The 22221-nt window shown below is 43.5% G+C and overlaps 1 protein-coding gene across 2 annotated transcripts in view; it reads left to right on the forward strand.

The window, feature by feature from the left end:
* Positions 1–22221, forward strand: part of PLCD1 (phospholipase C delta 1) — a 56324-nt gene that overhangs the window by 16711 nt on the left and 17392 nt on the right. For both annotated transcript variants that reach the window (XM_040590330.1, XM_040590329.1), the window contains exons 3-7: positions 8469–8697; positions 13593–13722; positions 17563–17791; positions 18906–19107; positions 21082–21226. In XM_040590330.1, the coding sequence (XP_040446264.1) occupies positions 8469–8697; positions 13593–13722; positions 17563–17791; positions 18906–19107; positions 21082–21226 (935 nt within the window). The remainder of the gene's footprint in view (positions 1–8468; positions 8698–13592; positions 13723–17562; positions 17792–18905; positions 19108–21081; positions 21227–22221) is intronic.

The following is a 22221-nucleotide window of genomic DNA, read 5'->3' on the forward strand; positions in this document are numbered from 1 at the left end:
AGGGCTCTGTCACTACACCTACCTTCTCATTTGGTCCAGTGTATGGAGGTGATCAAATGAGAGGAAGAGTGCAAGGTCATGATTTGATACTCAAAATCAGGGACTTCAACATGAGTCTCTCCAGAGGGTCACCCTTTCTTGTTAACAGACAGTAATTTTTGCCCTCCAGTACAAAGCCTTTCTGAAACTGCAGATAAGCTGCCTTTTTTAGGAAGGAAAAAGAATGAGCAGAATGGAAACTGGGAGGTTTTAGCAGCAGGTCTAATCTTATCTGCAGGATTGCTGACAGCAAGCAGATGGAGGCACCTCAGAGAAGTCTGGGTAGAGTAAAAGTTTTATTTTTCTTTGGACAGTTTCCTGTTATTTCTGTTACTGTTCGTATAATCATGCAGAAAAGCTATTTGTAAACCATTGTGTGGTGGTCTAGTAGATAAAACTGGGGACTGCCAAGGTTAGACAGACAAATCTCAGATGCTTGAAGTTAAAAAACCCCAACACATCAGAGTTGTCACAGACACAGATGTTATCTGGATCAGATACACAGGGTACAGCCAATACCTTCCTCTGTTTTTATTTTAAACAACTGGAAATTTAGATTGGATACTGTGTTGATAGCTATTACCCACAGGGCTTTTTGAGGGATAGCCAATATGGTTCTACGAAGGTAGAACATAATCCATTTGTGCCTTATTGTCCATAATCCATTATTTTTCAGTGTGTTCCATTTAGGCCCAAGGGTGGAGGTTTTTTTTTCCAAAAGCCCTTGAAGCATCTTACGTGATCAGTTTTCCAACAAATGTGTTACGCCCTGTGTGTATGTCTGGTTAGCTCCAGCAGAAGCATAGGAGTGCTGGGCACAAAGAGCTGTACAAAGGCACCTTTAAAAATCCGTTTTTCACCATAGCCTGCTACATCCTGTATCTGAGCTGCATACCAGGCCTATAAACGCACTGCTGCTCTCTGTTATCTTAAATGTTGTGTAGAGCCATGGTCAGGGTGGATCCTTGTTTGGCTCATGAGGCTTTTACACATGGGACAGCATTCTCCCTGGGCTAAGAAAATAGGGTTCAAGTGGCAGGATTAACAGTTTGAGGGCAAAGAAAAGGTTTGTGCAAGAGAGCTGGTAAATAGTTCAATCAAAACTAGTTCACTCCTGAGCATCAATATGGTGGGAGAGAGGAGAGCCAAAGGGGGAAGAGCAGAGGGTCTTGTGTTGAAAGAGCAGCAGCCTGTCAGCAACAGTCTCTTGTTTAGCTGTGGTAAAATATCAGGTCTCACCTATGTGAAAAAAAGATCAAAAAGGCATGTGCTGCTTTCAGTGAAATTGATTTTTGAAAGTCTTTTCTTAAACCACCTGAAATCCCTAGCATGAGCTCACTTAAGCCAGACTCAATCCCTGTAAAACTCCATGAACTTGGGGATTTGTAGGGATGGTTGAAAACTTTCCAGCGTAACGTCCTTTTGAGCATTTGGTGGAGAAGCAGGATACTCAAAGCCAGAAGGAAAAGACTGAATGAGTTGTTTCAGATTTAGAGGTGCTACAGTGGAGCCCTGGGAAAGCTGGTGCTTTGCTACCTCCTGCACTCTTTCTGTGCTGGAGACTCAGGGAGATGACGTATTCCATGACAGCGGTGAGCAAGCTTCAGACACTGCACCAAGGATGACTCACTGTGGGTGCATTGTTGAGTCACTAGCAGTGTAGTCAAGAAAGACATTTAGGAGTTTTGGCTGAAATATTTCCATTTCTGGCCAAAAGCTTTACATAAAAACCACTGTTGTTAGTTTTTTTCCCCTGTATTTTGGTTAAAAGAATCAATTTGGGAAGTTTACAGAGGTGAGCTAAACTGAGTTCAGTTGCACAACTGAATGTTGCAAGTGATGATTGTATGATTATTTAAAGTAATGAAACTGATATTTTGAAGTGATGATTAATTATCCTCACTAATAAAAATGCATAGAATTTCTTCCAGTTCCCCTGACTTCTGAGCCAATTATAGGATATTTTTGCATGATTTAAATGTAGTACAAAGGCTTTGTGTTTATAGCCCACTACCAGCGTTGAGCAGAAAATGTTTTCTTTCATTTTTGAGTTCTTGTGAAATTTAGGAATGCTCTTAAAATGCCATGCGATGAACATACCATACCATTTTTATGGAAGAATGAACAGTGGTCTCCATTGAGTTAATGCCCTGAACTTGCTTGCAGAAGAGCAGAAAAAACATGATACTACTCGGGGCTTGCTCAAGTCAAGAAGTGAAAACTTTAAATTGCTCCTGATAAGTGCCTAAACTCAACAGAAACTCTCAGCAACCTGTATATGTGCGGCAGGCATCTGGCTGCACTGACAGTTTCCTTCTGGAGCTGGTTAGGCAGTTTCTTTAGGAATCATTGCTTCATGGTCAGACATATATTTGTCCCTGGAAAAATATTTGCTGATGTGAATGTGTTATGCAAGGCACCAGTCAGCTGTGAAAATAAAACTGCCTGTCTGTGGGTCTCATTAGTTTTTATCAAAATCACCAACCCATAAAACAAGTCATTTCAAATGCAGAGCCGCCTGTTTTTTCGATTTAATTTTGAATCAGGCCACCGCATGCGTTGCTGTGACAGTTTTCATCACAGGCAGCGTGCTGACAAATATTGACCTTATTCTCCATAGCATATGTTAAATGCAAAGACAGAAGTGTTGAGAGTCTTAGATCCAAATTTAGTGGCACTGTACTGGCGGAAGTAGGGACTAGTTTCAGAAATAGTTTGCAGGGCCCTGGTTGTGATGTGTGGAAGGAATGTAAATAGACATCACTCTATTTACATCAACACCCTGGGCTGTGTTGGGTAGACAGAAAGATTGGGTAAAGACTTTATATTAAAAGGTATTTCCAAACAACCTGTGAAATTACATGTGCATTGCATCACTGGTTGTCAGCTGGTGACACACACCAGCACTGAGGACTGACTGCTGTGCAGCAGCTCTCAAGTTAAAACAACGTGCTGAGCAAATCAGTGGAGGGGGAGAGGAGAAGAGAATGGATGAGGAATCAGCAGCTTGGACCTGCAGTAATTCACGCACAGGGAGATGAAAGTGCAGTGTGGTCAGGGCTAAGAAAGCACAGCACAGTGGGGCTCATGCTAAACCCACCCCTGAATCATTATGTTAAAGCATCCCTCAGGGATGAGGGTAATGGATAGCCTTTGGCATTCCCAGTCCAGCAAGTTGACAGTGCTCCAGCTCCCGCTGATTATAAAGGTCCCAGTCCCAACTGCGTTTGGCCGTTAGCTTCAGCCACCTATAGTGAAACTGAAATCAACTAAACAGCTTTTTCTGGGGTGAAACCAAAAAGAGAAGCAGCCAGTAGTGCCAGTTTGCCCCACGTGCTCTGCGTGTTGTGCAATCCGTGTAGTCTTGCTGCAATCATCTTGGCTGGCAGGGCAGTCCTGGGGTCAGGGAGCAGCTTTCGTCTGTTCTTGACAAGATGCTAAGCCAGCCTGGCTGAGCTGCAGCTGCTGAAGGCCTGATCTCTCTGCAGACATGCAGTATTGTGTGCAAATGCGGTGCAAGCTATTAACAGCAGAGTACATTTCTCATCTGCATTTCCTGACAGTAAACAGAAGTGACTTACTGAGACAATTAGAGCGGGATGGAGTAATTCAGTGTGACTGAATGCCACATTGCAGAGATCACTACTTAATGACAGGGAGGTAGGATAAGGAAGGAAGAGGATCTGAGGAGTATTTCCCCAGAGTGAAAAAACTGCCCTTCTTTCCTGAGGAGTAGCTCAAGGACAGCTGTGCTGGCAGTGCCTCCAAGTGTCGATAGATTGACCCTTCTCTCCCTCTTTATCAGCAAAGACACAAGGAGGGAGGAAGCACCTTTCAGTCCTCGTCCTTCATATGCTCAGTGGTTTCCCGGATATGTGGGTTCAGTTCCTTGTTGTCTCTCTTTTCTGTAAGACTTGACAAAATATCTCCTCTCAGAGGGCTGCCTATCAAACAGGAGGAAGGCAAAGGGTGATTGCTCTCTGCCTCCATTGCTCCTTTCCCTGTGTTCCTTAGGATTACCAAAATGTTTTACTGTTGGTGCTCCCAGCACAGTCTGGACATTTTACCTGTGGAGCAGTGATGGGAGAAGAGATGGAGAGGCCAGTGGCAAGGGCTCATGTCTCAGATAAGTGCACTGATTATTAGACACCTTACCAGGCTTGTCCTTCTGGCTCTTCAGCCCTTGTATTTTTGGCTGCTCAATGGCTCATAGCGCGTACATGTGACTTGGATGCACTTCTGAAGCCTGAAAGCTCTGGGGTTATAGCTTGTAAGGTGATGGTGAGATTGACTTTATGTCCCTCTCTCTAATGCTTCCTTCATGAATGATTCTCACACAAATGGCCATCCCCTCCCCACATGCATGTAGGGCTGAAACCCTTGCACTGGGGTGTGTTTGAGGGCACCTCATGGAGGACGGTCAGGCCAGCCCAGGTCCTGTTGGAGGGAGGTGGGGAGGGACCCTTTTGTGCATGGGCCACTTGAATGAAGAAACTAACTTCTGGGGCATGGGGGAGCTTTTGGGTCAGGCAGAGGCACAGGTGAGGCTCTGCACCTGCTCAGCAAGGTTTTGTGGGTCACTGTTTTGGACTTGGGTACTTGCAGACTCTCCCAAGTCCGATTACAGACACACCAGTGTGAATCACAGCTTTTGTTTTCCTTTGAGAGGTGTTTGTCTTCCTTCTGCATGAGCAGATGAGTTTGCAAGTGTAACAGCAAGTTCCTTGAAAGCCATGAAGAGAGAAATCCAAATCAAAAGAGACACCCAAAAGATGCATGTTGGTTGCTTGAAAGCATCACGGTTGTCACAACTGGCCTCCTGCGGGCCTGACTCATACCTGCCTGCTAATGCCACGGGTGAAATGGGAGAAGGGCATGGCACTGAGAATTACCAAGGGAGGAGCACAAGGGCAGTATCCAGTGATGAAAACTGAAAGGAGAATTAAAAAGCAAAGTTCTCAACATATCCCCGAGACTAGTTCAGACAGGAATATTTCATTGGAATGCTGCTGTATGTTCATGTCGGTGGGGAGCCTTTGGCTGTGGCACTGGCTGAGCAGCATCTGCAGCAGCTGGGAGGGCTGACCAGGATGTAACCTGTTTGACTCAATGTCTGGAGGCCAGGATGGACACAAGCTTCCTTGTCTTGTGCTTCACGTTTTGGGCTTTACACAAACCACCTCTTCAGCAGACGTAAACACTCAGGAGAAGTAGATGCAAACTTTCCAGATTTTCTTGTGCTTGTGGTTACCTCCTCACTGTGGCGTGTTGGGGAAGGAACAGGAAGGTTGCAGTGATACGTGATTGATGGGTATTTGCTATAAGTGTTCCTCTGCTGTGAAATGTCTCTGTCCCCCAGTTATTTCTGATTTCTCCTTGCAGATAGCTAAGCATACAGTTAGTTTGGGACTGCTAATACAGTACACTCACTGCCTGGGAGCAGCTGATAATGTACTCATGCTGGGTTAAGATTTTCCAGAAAAGAGGTAACATTTGCAGATGGCTTGGGCCAACTCCTTTGGCTTCAGCTTTTTTATTGACAGATGAGAGCAGTACACATGACCAAGCTATGGAAAGCTTTAAAAAGTGTCCTCCCTTACCCTGCTTTTTTAACAGTTCCTGTGTTGATAGTTTCTCTCCTTGTCTCTTGCATGACTATAGTAGACACCAGTGTTGTTATTCAGCCTTCCTTGTACCTCTTCTGCATCGAGGAGCTCTGTGCCCTCTATCATCCTCTTCTCAGCATACCCTAAAGAGATCAAGGCAGCCCTTCCAGACCCAGGTTTTCAATCTTTTTTTCCTCCCACACAACTCTCTTTTCCAGTGGATTCACTTTGCCAGGTAATGGTTTCCAAAGAATCTCTTCTAAATTTCCAATATTTAACATCAGTTTTTCTAGTCTTGGAAACACTAGGTCCTTGCCAACCCAAAGTTTAGGGATTGATTGCACAAGCAGACTAGCTAGCCATTCTGAAGGGACAATAACTGGTATGAGCCAAGCAGTGGTGAGCAGTTGGCAAGTGATGAGGAATGACAGGATGATCCTTCCACTTGCAATGCCATAACCAGAAAAGACCGGGAGTGGAGGAGAATCACCTACTTATCATGTCTGCATCTGAGATGCTCAGGCTGGACTTCCTTTCTGGTCAAGGGTCCGCTGCAGCCATGCATTAAAGGTCTGATTTATCTTACCATAAAGTTTTTGTCTAAACAGGACAGAACATTTGTGTTCCAAAAGCTTCTTTTTTTCCCATTGGCTATAAAAGGAGCCTAACTAAAATTCAGACTTTTGGACTGAACTGGATCTGTCCAAATATGAGAGCATCCTTTACATTAAGGGTGTAGTTCTGCCTAAGGCACAATCACTATCATTTGCCCAATGCCCTAGTTAACAGACAGAATCACCAGCAAGGCTCTCCATTAGCAGCCCAGCTGCCACAGAATTGTAGCCCTTTTCTTTCAAGGATGGTTTTAGTACTCATAACCATAAACCTTCACTCTACAGTTAATTGGCCAGATAATGTAATTCCACAGCAGCCCAACCCAACCTTTTCCTCCTCTCCTCTCTGACTGATCAACTGTTGGCCTTTATGAAGTGATAATAAAAGACCACACAAAGATAATTGCTCATAATTGTTAGGGAGCAACTTTGCCAGCTCCAGGAAGGTCCTCATGATATGTTCTTGTATAGGAACCAAACCAACGAAGTCCTGTGGAAGATGTTTGACCACCCCAACATGTGGTAAGAATTTAAAGCAAATGGCTGGTGTTGGTTTTGGAAAGTTACCGATTTTTGAAGACTGAAGTTTTGTGTGGTTTTGAGTGGCTTCCCCCCCCCCCCCCCCCCCCCAGCAGTATCATGACTGCCCTGGGAAAAAAAGGAAAGTTTTCAAACTCTAATGAGCATCTTATGAATTTTGAATGATCCCAGGGCAGCCAAGCTAAAAAGTGCAGGGTGGATACTGACTGGTGTTTTTCTGCAGTGTTAACTTTGAGTGAACCAGGCACTTTAATGGTGAAATTACACCAATTTAAATGAAGAAGCTGATAAAATGGATGCTTAAAGGCAAATTTCTCTTATTTTACACTCTGATTTTACATACTGATTTTCAACAAAGCTCCTTCAAGATAAGCACAAACAAAATCAATCTCACACATCTGCACTACAGGAAATAATTTTTACCTGTAATTTACAGTTTGAGGTAGAGGACAGGTTAAGCTAATTTTTTTCTTTTTTCAAAGTCCTGTGGTTATATTTAGTTTTTGGCAAGCTTGTTGTAGAAGATGGCTGGATATCTCAAGTGTATTGCCTTGTCTATGTGTGCCCTGAGATGGTATCGGTAGATATTTGCAAAATGTTAACTGGCCTGTCTCCCACCCAAGAAAAATGCAATGAGACTTTCTTAGTTACGGACTCCAACACTGTTTGCAAACATTTATGCCATTTATTGTGTGAAGGTGCCATCCCTACTTTGGTGTGAAGTTTCTCAGCAGTCAAATGTGATTAAGTGGTTTCTGCCCTTTCAGTCCTTTGTAGATGTAGTAAGTGTCCCATGAAAGACAAAAAGAAACTGTGCAGGCTGCTAGGAGCTTGCTTGATTTCACCACAGTTTGAGGGTACCTCCATGCTTTCAGGGGCAATGTATGGATGTCCCTGTTACTTGTATTTGTTTAATAATATAGTCTCTTGAATGCACTGCTCCTTCTGGATTGCCTTGTGTGTGCATTTTGCAAACTTGGTGTGTCTTCAGGGCTCATTTCCACTAGCTGAGGGACAGAGATGGAAATGGGGAAGGATGGTCTTGAAAGCAGTGCTTTGATTTCTCACAGCAAAGGGGATCAAGTCTACTCTTGACAGGGGTGAGGACAGAGTATGGGTGACACCAAACTGCTCTGAAGTTTTGGTCTTTGCCTCCCTAATTTGCACTAATGTGACTGAGAAGAGTATATGGGATTTTAAATTATACCTTCTCATGTTTATTGCAAACTAAAGAATTATTATTTTAGTCTCTGCTCTCCTCTTACTGCAGGCATCTCTCATTTTCCTGTGAGATGATGTTTGCAGGGAGGCAGAGATCAAGTCAGGGATGTTGCAAGGACTGGAACCAAATTCTTGGCAATGATTTTATCTCATAAACATGATAATCTCTGTATGGCATCTAGTGCATATTCTGCTTCTTTGGTACATAAAGCACATGGGGAAAGAATTGTGGTAGTTTTTAAAAAAATTATTGTTATTTTCCTGCTCTTTCTGCTCCTCTAGATTTGAACTTTATTTAGTACCAAAGTTTGTGGAAGGGGGAAAAGGGGAGGGAATCCCTCAGAGGCTGCAGGAGAAGGAGAGAGAGTAATTTCTTAATATCCCTCACTGAGTAGAGATAAGGCTGACTGAACCCCTGCTGACAGCAGGCTCTGCTTTCTTTCCACAGTCTCCATTGAAGATATTCGGGATGTGAGGTCAGGTCATAAAACAGAAGGTATGGAAAAATATGCCAAGGATGTCCCAGAGTATCGCTGCTTTTCCATCATTTTCAAAGACCAGCGGAAAAACCTGGACCTCATTGCAAGTTCAGAGGATGATGCCAACCACTGGATCTCTGGCCTCGGGAAAATTATAGCCCACAGCAACTCCATGAACCAGAAACAGAAACTCCAACAGTATCCTTTGCTTTATAAAGTGATTAATCACAGACAAAGATGCACTTGTCTTTCTCTGTGGGTGGAGATACTAGACTAACCCCCTTTTTTCCTATTGGCCCTGGGCACCAAGTTTTCTCTCACACTGTTTTTGCACCCAAGTAAGCTCCTTGTTTTCCAATGCTTTTCCCCCCCTGGTTTACAGTGGTACCAGAAAAAATGGATTCAGGCTTAACATAGCTCCTTAAGCAAAGAATCACCTCTTTCAGGGGGCTCCAGATAAAACAATCATTATTTTTTGTGTTCATCAGGGGTTGGTTTCACTTGCATTGCAGTAAACTCCAGGACAGACACTTCTTGGCAAGGCATAAAAAGCCTGTACTGTTTATCGTGTTTCTCAGTAATACAAGGCGAGGGAACTGATTCTCCTCTTCTGACTGCCAAATTTATTCTGGGGTAGCTCCACTGACTTTAGTGAAAATTACTTCTTATTTGCCTCAGCATGGGAGGAAGTTTTGCACTGAAAGAATCTGCAATTGCTGTAGTGACAATGCAGACATCAAAAAGGAAAAGTAGCAGAGCAGGAAAAGAGTGGATTAGTTGTGAAATGGGGAGTGAGCGAGTTACTGGGTGAAATCCTGGCTCTCTGAATTCACAAGGAATTTTCCCCAGGGCTGCATTTCACTCCGTAAGTTGCTTTGTGACCACAGGTTTCACATCCATATAAAAAGAGAGAATATCTGTGGGTGCAGTTTTGATGGATTTTCTGCAGTTCCTGTGTGTCTGATGCCCTGACCGTGACATATGAACCTGTTGGCTGATTTCACCTTGATTTGACAGAGCCTCAGCAGTCATAAAATATTAAGTTCCTTTAAGCTCCAGAAAGATAGCCATCCAGCTATCAGAGAGGAAACTGGATAGCGCTGTCAGTGAGGGAAGGTGGTGTAAGCTTCATGCCTTGTTCAACATCAAAGTGTCTGTGGAGAGGAGGGGAGATACAAAATCCTTAGCTAAGGGAAATCACAAAGCTGGAGTCTGAGCCTGAGCAGGCACCAGGGAGTCTCGCCCTCAGTGAAGGCTTCACTCCACGTGGATTCCCTGCTGGGTAATAACGTACTGATGATGGAGGTGGCCCATAAATGATGATCTTTCATCAGGCTTTACTCTTCTGTGAATTCTCTGAAGTCTAATAAGCTCTTGCACAACAATAGTGCTGCTCATTTAAAGGAATCAGGCTCCATTGGTTCTGATGTGCATGGGATGCTGTGTTTATCTCCTGCACTATGAGTGTCTTAGATGGTTTTTCAAGGTCTGGGCTGTAAGGTCATTCCTCAGGAGTGTTACCAGTTGTGTGTCCATGGTGGAAGGGAGCAGTCCCTAGACAAGTTGAAATCTTGAAACTTTGGTGTTACTGGAAATGTTGCAGCCTGGCAGTCTTACTTTTCAATGTGAAGGCTTCCCCCACCCCACAGTGTGTGGGGAAAATCTGGACTACAGAAAGTTGTCCCTGGAGTGTGTCAAATTGAATATATTGCTGAAAAACTTCCCCGTAAGAAGAGATAAAATTGCTAAGGGGGGAAAAATAACAATGACATTTACAAAGGAAGAAGGCTGTAAATTTCCAGTGTGGAAAAGTGCCTCTCTGTCTTTGGAAAGCAGAATCGAAGCTAAATAGGGTGGGTAGGCAAGCCGTATTTCTGGAAGAGTAATTACTGTGCAGTGCTGGCTTCCAATCTGGGATTGTCTCAGACCATTTAACGTAACCTGGAATTACAGAACAGCATGATTTCTCATTTGAAATTTGATGATGTTTAATTAAAGCCTGGGATTTTAAATTTAGTCTGTCTTCACTGGGTTTGCTTGGCAGCGTGGGCTTACTCAGATCTTCTTTAAACCTCAGAAGTGTTCTCCACATCTGTAAGCACGGAAGAAAAGTCAGTAGATGAGAAGTTTTGGGTCCCCTGCCTGTCCCCATGGCCAGAGAATTGCCTTGCAATATATCTTTTCCAGCCTCCAAAACCTTGCAAAGCAAGTAAGGAATGTGCAAGATTTTGAAAACAAGTATTGAAAGCAAAAATTTTGCTAGTTTCAGATGGGGTTTGTTCAGTTTATAATATGACGGAGTTGCCTGTGGTAGCAAGGGACTCGATTTAGTGTCTTATGTGTCCTTTCCAGTCCTGTATGCCTACAAAGATAAAACTCCCACATGCTTGGTGAGTACTTCTGGTGTTCTTGTACATACAGTACTGTTTTATTAAGCCTCTGATTCAACTCTGCAATAAACTGGCATAGATTATTTAGCAAATATTGCAGGTATTTGTTCAGGGAAGCCTTTAGACCAGAAAATACAAGGGACTTTTCATTTGAGTAGTGTGGCACTGTCTGCTTCGATTCTGGGATTTATGTATGAGCTTTTATTTGGGTTGGGAAGCACTTACCAGAAGTTTTACAGTGTTTCTGTTCTGAGCACATTCATGGGATATCTGCCAGATAGTTTCAGTCATCTCTTTTTGGTTTCTAATAGAAAGCTGGTAGCCCTGGAGCTGGAAGATCCTTTAAAAACAAGAGGCAAGGAAGCAGGCTCTCTCTGGATGTACACAGGAATGGGAACAGCTTTTTCCTAGTCCACCCAAGTCCAAATAGGTGCGTTAGGTGAAAGGAAGACCCACAACCAGGGCTGCAAAATGCTGTTTGTATTGGAGGAGAAGAATTGGTTCATCCAGCTCTGCTAAGCTGTCTTAAACCTGAGGGGAGCCAGATGCGTGGGGAGTTTGGGTGTTTTGGGGACTGGTCACTGCTGCTTGCTGAAACAGCAGGCTGAGGCCCCGGTTGTCTGTAGTCTCCTTTTTTTCTCTTTGCTGCTTGCCCTTGCGGGGAGAGGGCCCACTGTGTGCCTGTGCTCTTCATGGGCTCCCTGATTTCCCTCCCGCATTGCTCAGCCTCCCTGGAAGGATTATAACAGGAAAGCACCCTCCTTTCACAGGCAGAACCCGGGCGTATTCTTTTGCAGATGCATTTACTGCCCATATGTTGCCTTCCAGAGTTGCCTTTGGGTATGTGCATGACCTCTGGGTGCTCATGATCAGCGGAAATGACTGCACTTTTAAAAAACAGGTGTGTTTTTACAGTGGTTAGAGCAAAAAGAGTAGTTTCTACACACAGTTATCCAACTGTGCTACTCATCTCTGGCCGTGACAGACTGGATTGCCTCTTGGCTCTCTAGAGTTGCATGTTACTCCCGCCTGTTATTTTTAGGGAAGGCTGTGAAGGGGAGCTGAAGTGCAGGGGTCAGGTATGAATGGGTGGCACTACTATTGGCACCATGTTGACATGCTAAGCAGACGCTCTTTGGAGCACAGCTGGTGGAGGGGGTGTTCTCTACCCCGGGATGGATGGTATTGTGCTCTCAGCAGAGCATTCTCTGCACATGGGAGCTTCTGGACCCAAACTTCATTTTCTGGGAAGAATCAGTCCAAGCCAGACCCTGGTTCAAGGCCTTAGAGTGTCCCTGGGAGCTGGGGAAATGTAGCCTCTCTTTATTTTGGTTTCCCTGTCTAAAGAAGGGGAATATTAGTATTACCCGGCTAAGATGGATGCAGTGTGAGGTCATTGCTTAGCACCTGCCAAGATTTTTAAAGACAGAAAGTTCAACTTTCCATGAGACAAACAATACTTACAAACAGCTTACACATATCTCCACAGTCATAATTCGGAAATATTTGGGTGTAGTGGTAGGTGTGGTGAATAATCTCTTTCAGGGTTATGTCTACAGCCCCTAAGCCTGTCAGTTAATGCCCTTTTTGGGGGTTATTTTCAAAGGGCTAGTTAAAATGTTCTGTTATTGCATGCCTCAGCTGGTATTTCCTAACGTTGAGATTTACTCTGCTTAACATCCAGATTGGGCATTTTTTAAAGATATTTTTTTAGAATGAGTTTGAAGCAATGCTTTCTATGCAAGATGTCAAAGGTTGCATTTGTGGAGATCAAACTGGTACTTTGATAATTTTTCTATTGAAAAATAGGAGATTTTTCTGGATGATCTTTCTTATTTGACAGTAAAGCAAATTAGAGAGAGGCAGTTCATGATGCAAAAAGCATTATTTTTTTTTGGTTTCAAACTGCAAGGTATCTCAACTGTCTAGCATTATTTTCCCAAGAGACTGAAAGAACATGGGAGATCCAGTCCAGATTATCTGGAATCACATTAAAAAGCTCATTTTTGTAGTAAACACTCCAGATCCGTATATATATTGAAGTTATTATAAACCAGACTCTTAGGAACTATCACCACAGTATGATACAGTAATAGACCCTGTGCGTTTCATGAGGGGAAGCCAAGACCTACGAAGTTGGGTTTTATTCTGCTCACAACAAAGCTCTTAAGACATATATGAAGAAATCCCTAAAGAAATACAGAAGCTGAAGGTGAGTCAAAAAATTAATGATTGTTTTTGGAGAATTTCTGTTCAGTGTTTACCTTGATATACTGAATATGGGCAAATCTGTAACAGTGAGTTTACCAAGCTCCACTTGGGAGCTTTTCATCCTTCCTCTATCCCCTTTATACATCTGGAGCAGAATGTCATAAAAGAGAAATCAGACTATTTCTAGCTGTGGCCAGAAACTCCTACAGGGTAAAGAGAGCAGATCCAGCCTTGGCCAGATGGCAAAAAGCTTCTCCTGGGTCACAATTGCTTGTATTACAGTGCATTTTGCTTCTGCCAAAGCACCATTTTGCTCTTTCAGAGCAGAAGGTGAGATGATGTAAGCTGTTCAGTGGTAGCATGCTGATTTACAGCAGCTGGAGAGGTGGTTCAGAGTCTTCAGAAGAGGATTTTCCTCCTGCCATGGGCAGCAGAAGGGTGGTATTTAGGCTAGGCACTGACCTGTAAAGATTTCCTTACATCATCCCACAGCTGGATTCATACCTGCCTGCGGAAAGCTGATAAAAACAAAGACAACAAGATGAGCTTGAAAGAGCTCAAGAACTTCCTGAAAGAAGTAAACATTGAAGTTGATGACTATCATGCCAAGAAAATTTTCCAGGTAATAAGAACAAGCCAGTAAAGTATTTGCTGTTGGCTCAGGTCAAGGTCTCCCACAGCTTTCAGCTTTGGTGGGAGACCTAAGCTAAAGTGAACTCCTAGCATCTTTTCTTGTACCAAGGAAGCACTCTTGGTTTTTGGTGCTCAGCAGATCCCCACTAACAACTTAGGTCAGCACAATGCTTTGATGAAGGTGTGTTAAGATCTTTCTTTACCATTGATGCCTAATTTTGCCAGGATTCATAGAAGATGTAATGCAAACATAGGTAATGTGAGAAAAAGGGAAAAGCTAAGTTCAAGTGCAGTTTGAGTCCCAGGTGTTTCAGGAGTTCTGCATGCCATAACCACATGTCAATGCCTGAGTCTGGCTGAAAGTGGTTTTGTTACAATTATGAACCCAGTTCCTCACCTTCTCAGAGGTGGGGCATGCCAAGTGACAGTTATAAACAAAAAGAAATCAAACTGGAGGAAAAACCCCACCCAGATTCATGATAGATGTGTAACATTGCACCCAAGCCTGAACCAGCCTGGTTGATTTAATAACCCAAGGCATATTTAATCTGGTCAGGGACATACACTTCTAAATTCGCAAGATTCGGCTTGCTGGCTGAGCTTATCAGAAGATTAGAAAGGGATGAAAATTTCTCAGTTGTTGAGCTTTTAGTTTCTCTCTAAAGAAGCCTTCTTGCTGAGGTGAGATAAAACATCTGGATAATTTCCAGATTCCATCCTGTCTGAAGCAGGATTTGAATTCATGGGTGTGCAGTTTCAGAAATGCTTTTTCTGATCAGCAGTAAACATGTGGGTGGTTTTGGGCACCGGGCAATAGTTCTCCTGCTCCTTCCTGTAAGCAGATAGCAGGAAGGTTGGCAAGATCTCACTAGGACCTTCCCCCAGAGGAGATACAATTTTCCTAATCCTTGCTTTACAGAGGTCTCTCTTTCCCTGGTAACTCTGCAAGAACTGGGGGAAGGTCATCAGCAGATCTTAAAGAATTTCAGCAAAATCTTCCAAATGTATTGCCTGCTCTGACTGGCATATCCTGTGCTTCATTCCCTGCTCAGGAAGACCCTGGAAGAATAGCAATAGGGCTTGGATTCCTCTGAATTAGGTGCCTCCAGTGCAGACTTCTACATTGGAAGTAGTCACCAACACTTACACTTCCTTTGCTGTTTGTGTAGGTCAGGCCAAAAATGGAGATCGGGGTGTGATTCACCTCATCCTAAAGGATACATCCCACATTCGTCAGCTGAATCACTCTACATCTTCAAACATCAAAACCCTGAAAAGATACCCCTTTTTTTTAGAGATGCAGTCTCCTCTTCATTAATGAAACTCTTGCTATTGCAATAGTTACAACGGAGCTCTAGGAGTGGAAACTTGATGAAGTTAAATTCCCTTTTTGTTGAAGGACTCCAAGTAATTTCTAAACCTTGATTCAACCCATCTGAACACAGGCAGCTAGTTAAAGTACTCTCATTAGGCATGTAATTGTTGTAAGTTTCCTATATAGCCACTGGAAAGAGAGGCTCTTCCAGATCCCTTGTGGGCTGAATTGCCTCCAGGAAGAGTCTGTCTTGCTCCTAAAGCAATTACATTTTCAGTTTACATACTGCCTAAAGTTAGATGGACTGAGAGACATTACAGCATATTAAAAGGGTGATCTTTTCTGTCTTAGTGAGTTTTTCTTCATTTAGTCACAGGAAGCACGGGTGATCAAGGATTCAGGAGAGTGCTACAGGGCATGTTCTTACATTATTACTGCTTTTCATCACATAATTCTGTGTCCACATCTAGGTTTTAGGCATACCTGAGTAAGACATATGCAATGCAACCAGAAACTGCACGAAGCTCCTCTTATTGCTCACATCTTTTCAACCTGAATATTCATTCTGGTGCATCAGAAAGGTTCTGACTTTTTCTGGCAGGCCAAGGTTCATTCAGGACTCATGGTTCATGATCCATACAAGTGAGATAAATCACAGTATTTTGGATTGAGATCTTCTTTCTAATTTGGAGCTCTTGTAGCCCAAGCAGAAGGAACTCACTTTTATACCATGCATCTGATCTGTCCTGGAGTATGCTTCTACCCAGCGGATTCTGAAGTCAGGACAAGTTGAACTTTTTGCTACCGGTTCAGTTTATGAAATGCTGCACATCGTGATAATTTTGTTTGGTTTTATATGTGCACCATAAACAGATAGTGAAGGACTCTAGTGGAGGATTGGCAGCGGATGAAAGTCCCTCATTGTCATTCACTTGGAGCACTGCCAAAGCCACCATGGTTATCAATGAGATCATTAGCTGAGTTAGGCTGAGATTGGTATGATGACTGGTTAAACTGAGACATACATTTTGGTCATAAAACCTAGGACAATGGCTCTGTCTATCATAGGAGATCAAAGAGGGAAAACAATTTAATTCCTCTGGTTTGAGAAGTTACTATCTGTCAGCTAAGTTGTAGTAACTGATAGTAGCGAGGGTGAAATGAAATGCACAATGGTCTCCTCTGAGTGACCTGGACCACACTTGCCATTCCAAGTTCAGGCCTGAAGAGGAGAAGTTTTTAGGCCAAAAACTTGTCCTGCAGGGGTTTTGGCATCCATGCAAAAAATGGTGTTTTTCAGACTTACCTGAAATATGTGAGTGAGCTATGTGTGATTGGGACACCACTATTAAGGGTCTGTTTGTCTGCTTTAGATATTGAGAAAATCATAACAACAAGGCATTAACTAGAAGTAAGTTGACTGCTGAAATTTGCAGGGAAAACCACTTGGAAGCAATATAATGCAATAAGTGATTCTTCTGGGATAGGTTCTTGTTTTCCATCTCAGCTTATTTTTCTCAGTCCATATTTAATGCAGAGATTTATATCCCAGAGATGACTGAAAAATAGTTGTTCACCTCTCCATGAAGAATTCTGCTAGGAAAAAACAACAGAATTATTATCAGGATTTGCCATAGAAAGACTGTAATTTCTGATGAAAAATTGAACCGGGAATATTTTAAATAAACTGGAAGTATTTGTTGTTGGAAAAGCTGTTGTCCTTCATGGAGATACTAACCTGCATATCTTAAACTCCTAATCTTTCATGGTCAGTCAAGTCTTTGACTGTCATGCTGTCGGAGCTGTTATCTACTGGAATAGTTCAAACTACAGAGGAACATGGGGGCATGAAGAATGTGAATTGCAGCTCCTTGAGAAGATACCTGCTTTGAAATTTTGTGGAGATTTTATTACTTACTGGGTTTTGGATAAGAATGGAAAATTTCCATGGAAAGAAGGATTTTTTTCATACCTAAATATGTACATGTTTAGCAGTTTTTTCAAGTTGGTTTTGATGTCATCTTTGCAACTAGCCCTACTACTAGCCTTGACAGTCTCTTGAGGCCTGAGCTCAGACCCACTAAGGTCAAGGAGAAGGCCTTACTGGATTTTAGGCCACAGTCTCTATCAGTAGTTTAAGATGCATCAAGTTAATTGTTTCCCTATATTCCTCCTCCTGTTGAGATCAAGAGTTACATTTCTCTTGAGCCTTGATTTGTATTTAGATTGATGAACTTATGGTTTGCACAGTACACAGTGCAGTGGAGCTCAAGGCATGCCTGGTACTTTTCAGCACAGTGATAATATGAGTAAATAGTAATAATTGTAACTGTTATGTGACTGTTGGCCTTGTCAATGAAAGCCATTGTCATTGAACAAGTGCTTCTTGTTCATTGCCCAGTAACTGTTTCCAATTATTTTGTGTTCTGCGTTGTGTAGCCCTGGTGCAGATTACGGCTGGCATATGCCAGAAGGAAAGAAGGTTTTCACTCCTTCTCCCCTCTACGTTTACAGCACTGTGACAAGTCCAAAACAGAGGCTCTGGAGGATGATGAGATAGAGGAATTTTACAAGATACTAACAGAGAGGAAGGAAATAGACAAGATCTTCCAAAAATACTCAGATGCAGGAGGGTTCATGTCCTGTCAAAACCTGGTGAGGTTCCTCTATGAGACCCAGCAAGAAGAAGATGCTGTTGTTGCTGCCCCTGCCTTAATTCAGAGATATGAGCCCAACGAAAGAGGTAGGTTGGAAACCCTAGCTGGTTTGGTTCAAAATCTTGCTTTCTTGATGAACTATGAATTGCTTTGCTGCTGCTTTCTTCTGCAGTCTTGTATGTCATTTTCTCCTTAGAGCTGCTTCTAAAACACCGGTCTTCTAAGGCAACATTAGCAGCTGTAGGAGAGGAGGCACAGGAGAGCCTGGGAAATATTTCTCTTCAATTTTGGCTTGGTTACAGTGAGCAGTGGGAGAGGGGTTGCTATAGAGTTGGCTAGAGGGTGATGCAATTCCTAAGGGAAAGGCTCTGGTGGCTTATTCAGATGCCAAGACCTCATGTGGCTTTGCAGGGTTAAGAATGTAGCAACATTTCTGTTCTGCAGAAGCAGGAATGGAGGCAGATGTTTTTGAATGTGGGCACTTGAAAAGCCATCAGGTGGTGAGATCTCTGACTAGAGGGCCAAAAAGGTGGCAGCTGTTCAGGAGAGCAATCACAGAACTGTCTTTCTGCTCGGAAGTTAAGTGAATTATCAGTCTGGAGCACCTCGGAGACATGTTCAAGGAACGAATGCAGCACCACAGACTGGTTTGGCACTATCCTGGTGAAGGATCTGCTGTCCTTCAGGAGAGGGATGGTGCTTTGCAGATGTCAGACTTGGGACCTAACTCACTTTCTCAAGCTGGGGAGATCTCAGTTTCTCCCCAAAGTTTGGTAATTTTGCATTTACTCTTTCCAAATCATGTATTCATTGGATAATCTAGACAGGATTTATCTGGCTGTGTTTAGACATCTGAAAGCTTCTCTGTGTTGCCATGAAGGAAGCTTGAAGTGCTCGAATGGAGATTTTTATACTGTAGATCTCTAGAGACAGGGGAAGTAAGGGCTGTCTTTGACACTTGTAAGGTGTTATCAAGGACAATAAGTGTCATAAAACCCCATGCTCGTGAAGGGGTTTTAAAAGCACTTTCAGGCAGATAAAGCTGTCATCATTGTCTAAACAACATCAGTATCTTTACTATTAGCTGAACGCCTAGGGAGCATGTTTTGCCTTTGTAGAGCAGCAGGTATGGTGAAGAGGATGGCACAAGCTGGTGGGGTCAGATTTTCAGTATGGGGTTTCTATCTATTTATCTGGCAGCCAAGAGGGGTAACGCCATGACCAAAGATGGTTTCCTGATGTACCTGCTGTCCGATGATGGGAATATATTCAACTCCTCCCACCGTAAAGTTTACCAGGACATGACTCAACCTCTCAGTCACTACTTGGTGTCATCCTCACACAATACCTATCTAATGGAAGACCAGCTCACAGGTCCGAGCAGCACAGAAGCCTATATCAGGTAAAGTATTTGTGTGTGTGTTTATACATGTGTGAGAGGTTGACCTCTGTCTGACAGAAGACATAGGGTGCCTCTATACCGCTAGATGTGAGAGGACCAAGAAGCAATCTCCTACCCCAAGACCAGGTGATGTGGACTGGCCCATGTTCACATTAGGATGAGCTGTTTCTAAACCAGGCTGGCCATGCCCCCCCTTTTCATAGCACTTTGACCTGGGTCTCTGCTGGGCCCATGTGGGGTCCACCCAACTGTAAGATGTATAATTACTACGTTTGGGAGTAGTTTAAAATATCTGCCATCATGTGGAGGCTGAATTCCAGCCCTCTAGCATGGCATTTTCAAAGCATGATGCTGAGGGGGTATGTTGCATTCCTCTGAATATGGCTTGAGAGAGTGCAAGGAGCTTACAGTAAGTGAAGACTTCTGGGATAGAGCTGCAGGACTCTGTAGGTACTGGAAGGAGCCAAAATGATGCATACTGTCATGATGTTTACAATCTGGACTGCTTTTGGAGAGTTGCCCCTGGCATGGACTATCCCTAGAGCCATGGTGGGGTTTATTTTGGAGAGACCTAGCTGGATCAGTCCTAAAAAAGAGGTGGGATGTGAGCTAATGAAGCAGTGTGGGTGATCAGGAAACTCATGCCTGGTCCCTCTTTAGCAGCTCAGATACTCCCGCAGTGTCCCTGGACAGAAAATCAATCACATGTTGCCTAATTCTGCCTTTAACAACAAATGCTGTCTGATGTCTCATGGCTAGATGTTTGCACTGGCCTTTACTAATTTGCACAGCCATCTTACATTACTTCTGCTATGACCTGTACTTTTATTAAGTGAGACAGTATTTCCTTATAAGCAAGCCAGTGACTACAGTTCTTTGTTTATTACTTATCTGATTCTCAGGGAACAATGGCTGTCTTGAGTCACAACCTCAAGAGTAGAGAGTGAAATCTGGCACAAGTTGCTTTTCAGTAGCTATTTGAATTCCTCTTACAGTATCTTAAAATAACAGAATTACTATGTTTTGGCTGTTAAAAAAAACCAAACATCCCATGTTTCTGGAACAGGTTGCCCAGAGCAGCTGTGGCTGCCCCATTCCTGGCAGTGTCCAAGGCCAGACTGGATGGGGCTTGGAGCAACCTGGGCAGGTGGCAGATGTCCCTGCCTGTGGCAGGGGGGTTGGAACTAGATGATCTCTAAGGTCCTTTCCAACCCAAACCATTCTATGGTTCTGTGATTCTATAATTCTACAAGCCTATGATTCTATGATTCTTATTGCAATGAGTTAAAGGAGTTGTGTTATCTGAAACATATAGGGAGTTACTGTAAAAGAGACAAAATCACCTCCTAGACAATACAAGTTTGTACAGGGGGAACCTACATTTTAGAGTAAGTTAAAATGAAAGTATGGGTATGTAGAGGTGGGATTTGCAGGTGGAAATTCAGTCTGTAGATTCAGTTTAGAAAACTGGCCCTCAGCAGTCTCCCCAGCTATGATGGAGCTCCCACAGCTCCCTCCCTGACAGCTCTGAGGATTCATCTCTCATGTCTTGTCAGATCTAGATGAAGAAGTTGCATCATCAACACTTTGTGACTTGACTTCTAAGGCTGACTGTCTTACTGTCTCTTCCAATGCAGCCACTCTTGATTTTCTCTGCTCTTCGCCATCTTTAGGAAAAGACTTGGGGCACAGTCATGAGTGTCCTTTCTTATCTGACACTTGCTATGTCTTCTTTGGATAACTCTTACCTTGGATTTTCACTGCCTCCTTTCTCAGATCCCACTGTGCTTTCCTTGCTCAACCTCTGAGCCCTCCTGATCCCGTCCTTTCTCCACCTGCTTTCCTGTTTTTCCAAGCTCCTCTTTTCTCCCTTGCTCCCCTAACTTCCTGTCAACCTTCCTGTGCATCACGCACACTCATTTTGAGACGGAGCAGAAGGTTTAGTACCCAACCAGGTCCATTCTTTGTTTCCAGAGCCCTCACCAAAGGCTGCCGCTGTGTGGAACTGGATTGCTGGGATGGCCCTAACTCAGAGCCCATCATTTATCATGGCTACACTCTCACCTCCAAGATCCTCTTCAGCGATGTCATTAAGGCCATCAAGAACTATGCTTTCAAAGTAAGGATGAGGGACCCTCTAAGATTTCTCATATTGCACAGTCCAAGACTGATCGTAGGTCTCTGCCCTCCCAGCAGAGAGCATAAACAATGAAGACTTCATCTTAGCATTTCTCATGGGTACAAGATGTGTCCTTCTGTCTGGGCATCCATGTTCTGCTTTCTGCAGAGATCCATTCCTGGGAGTTGCTGGACAGGCACCCTATCTGAGGATGAGTTTGGATCTATACCAGCATCCTGGACCCCACTGCAATGAAAATAATGCTCAATATCTTGAGTGTACCTGGTGGGAAATGCAAACAAGCTCATGATTTGTTGGCTTTGATGTCTCTGGGTCCGTTCCGAGTTTAGAGGAACCCATGTGCATGTGTTTTGGAGGGACTGATGCGAAGGACTGCTTCCAATCTGCTTTGAAAGGAATGAGCAGGCCTAGAGTCTTGTATGGCAGTGTTGGGCTAGCAGCCTTTAAAAACCTTGGGTCTGTCCGGGCTCACTGGGCTTTCTCCTATTTTCCTTCAGTGCACTTGAGAATTAGTATCGAGTTTCCTTTGGGGTTTTAAAGCAGTGACAACAACAATGCCTTCAGCACACAAAATGACTAGCAGGGGCCACAGGGAACCAGATCAGGCCTGTGCATGAATGGGAGAAGGATTCAAGTCACCTAAGGATTTGAGCAAACAGTGATTTCAAAGACTCCCTTCCTAGTCCTTCCTCTGAGGTAGGAAGGTGCTCTGGCCCACAGTGCCAGTGGAGAATGGAGGCACAGGGAGCCTCATCAAAGGGCCCCAGTAAGTCTGTGGGAGGCACCCTGACCCAGCCTGGTGCCCTGTCCATTGGATCATCATCTCTGGAAGGTGCCAGCAGAGATCTGAGTAGCTACTGCATAGTTAAATTTGTCCATTTTCAACAAATGCTCATTTTAGCAGAATACTAGACCCTACTGTTGAAACACTCATTTCCAGACAAAACAGCACTGGGCTTTATATCAATTGCTAT

The sequence above is a fragment of the Falco naumanni genome, chromosome 4, assembly GCF_017639655.2.
Source record: "Falco naumanni isolate bFalNau1 chromosome 4, bFalNau1.pat, whole genome shotgun sequence".
Classification (NCBI taxonomy): domain Eukaryota; kingdom Metazoa; phylum Chordata; class Aves; order Falconiformes; family Falconidae; genus Falco; species Falco naumanni.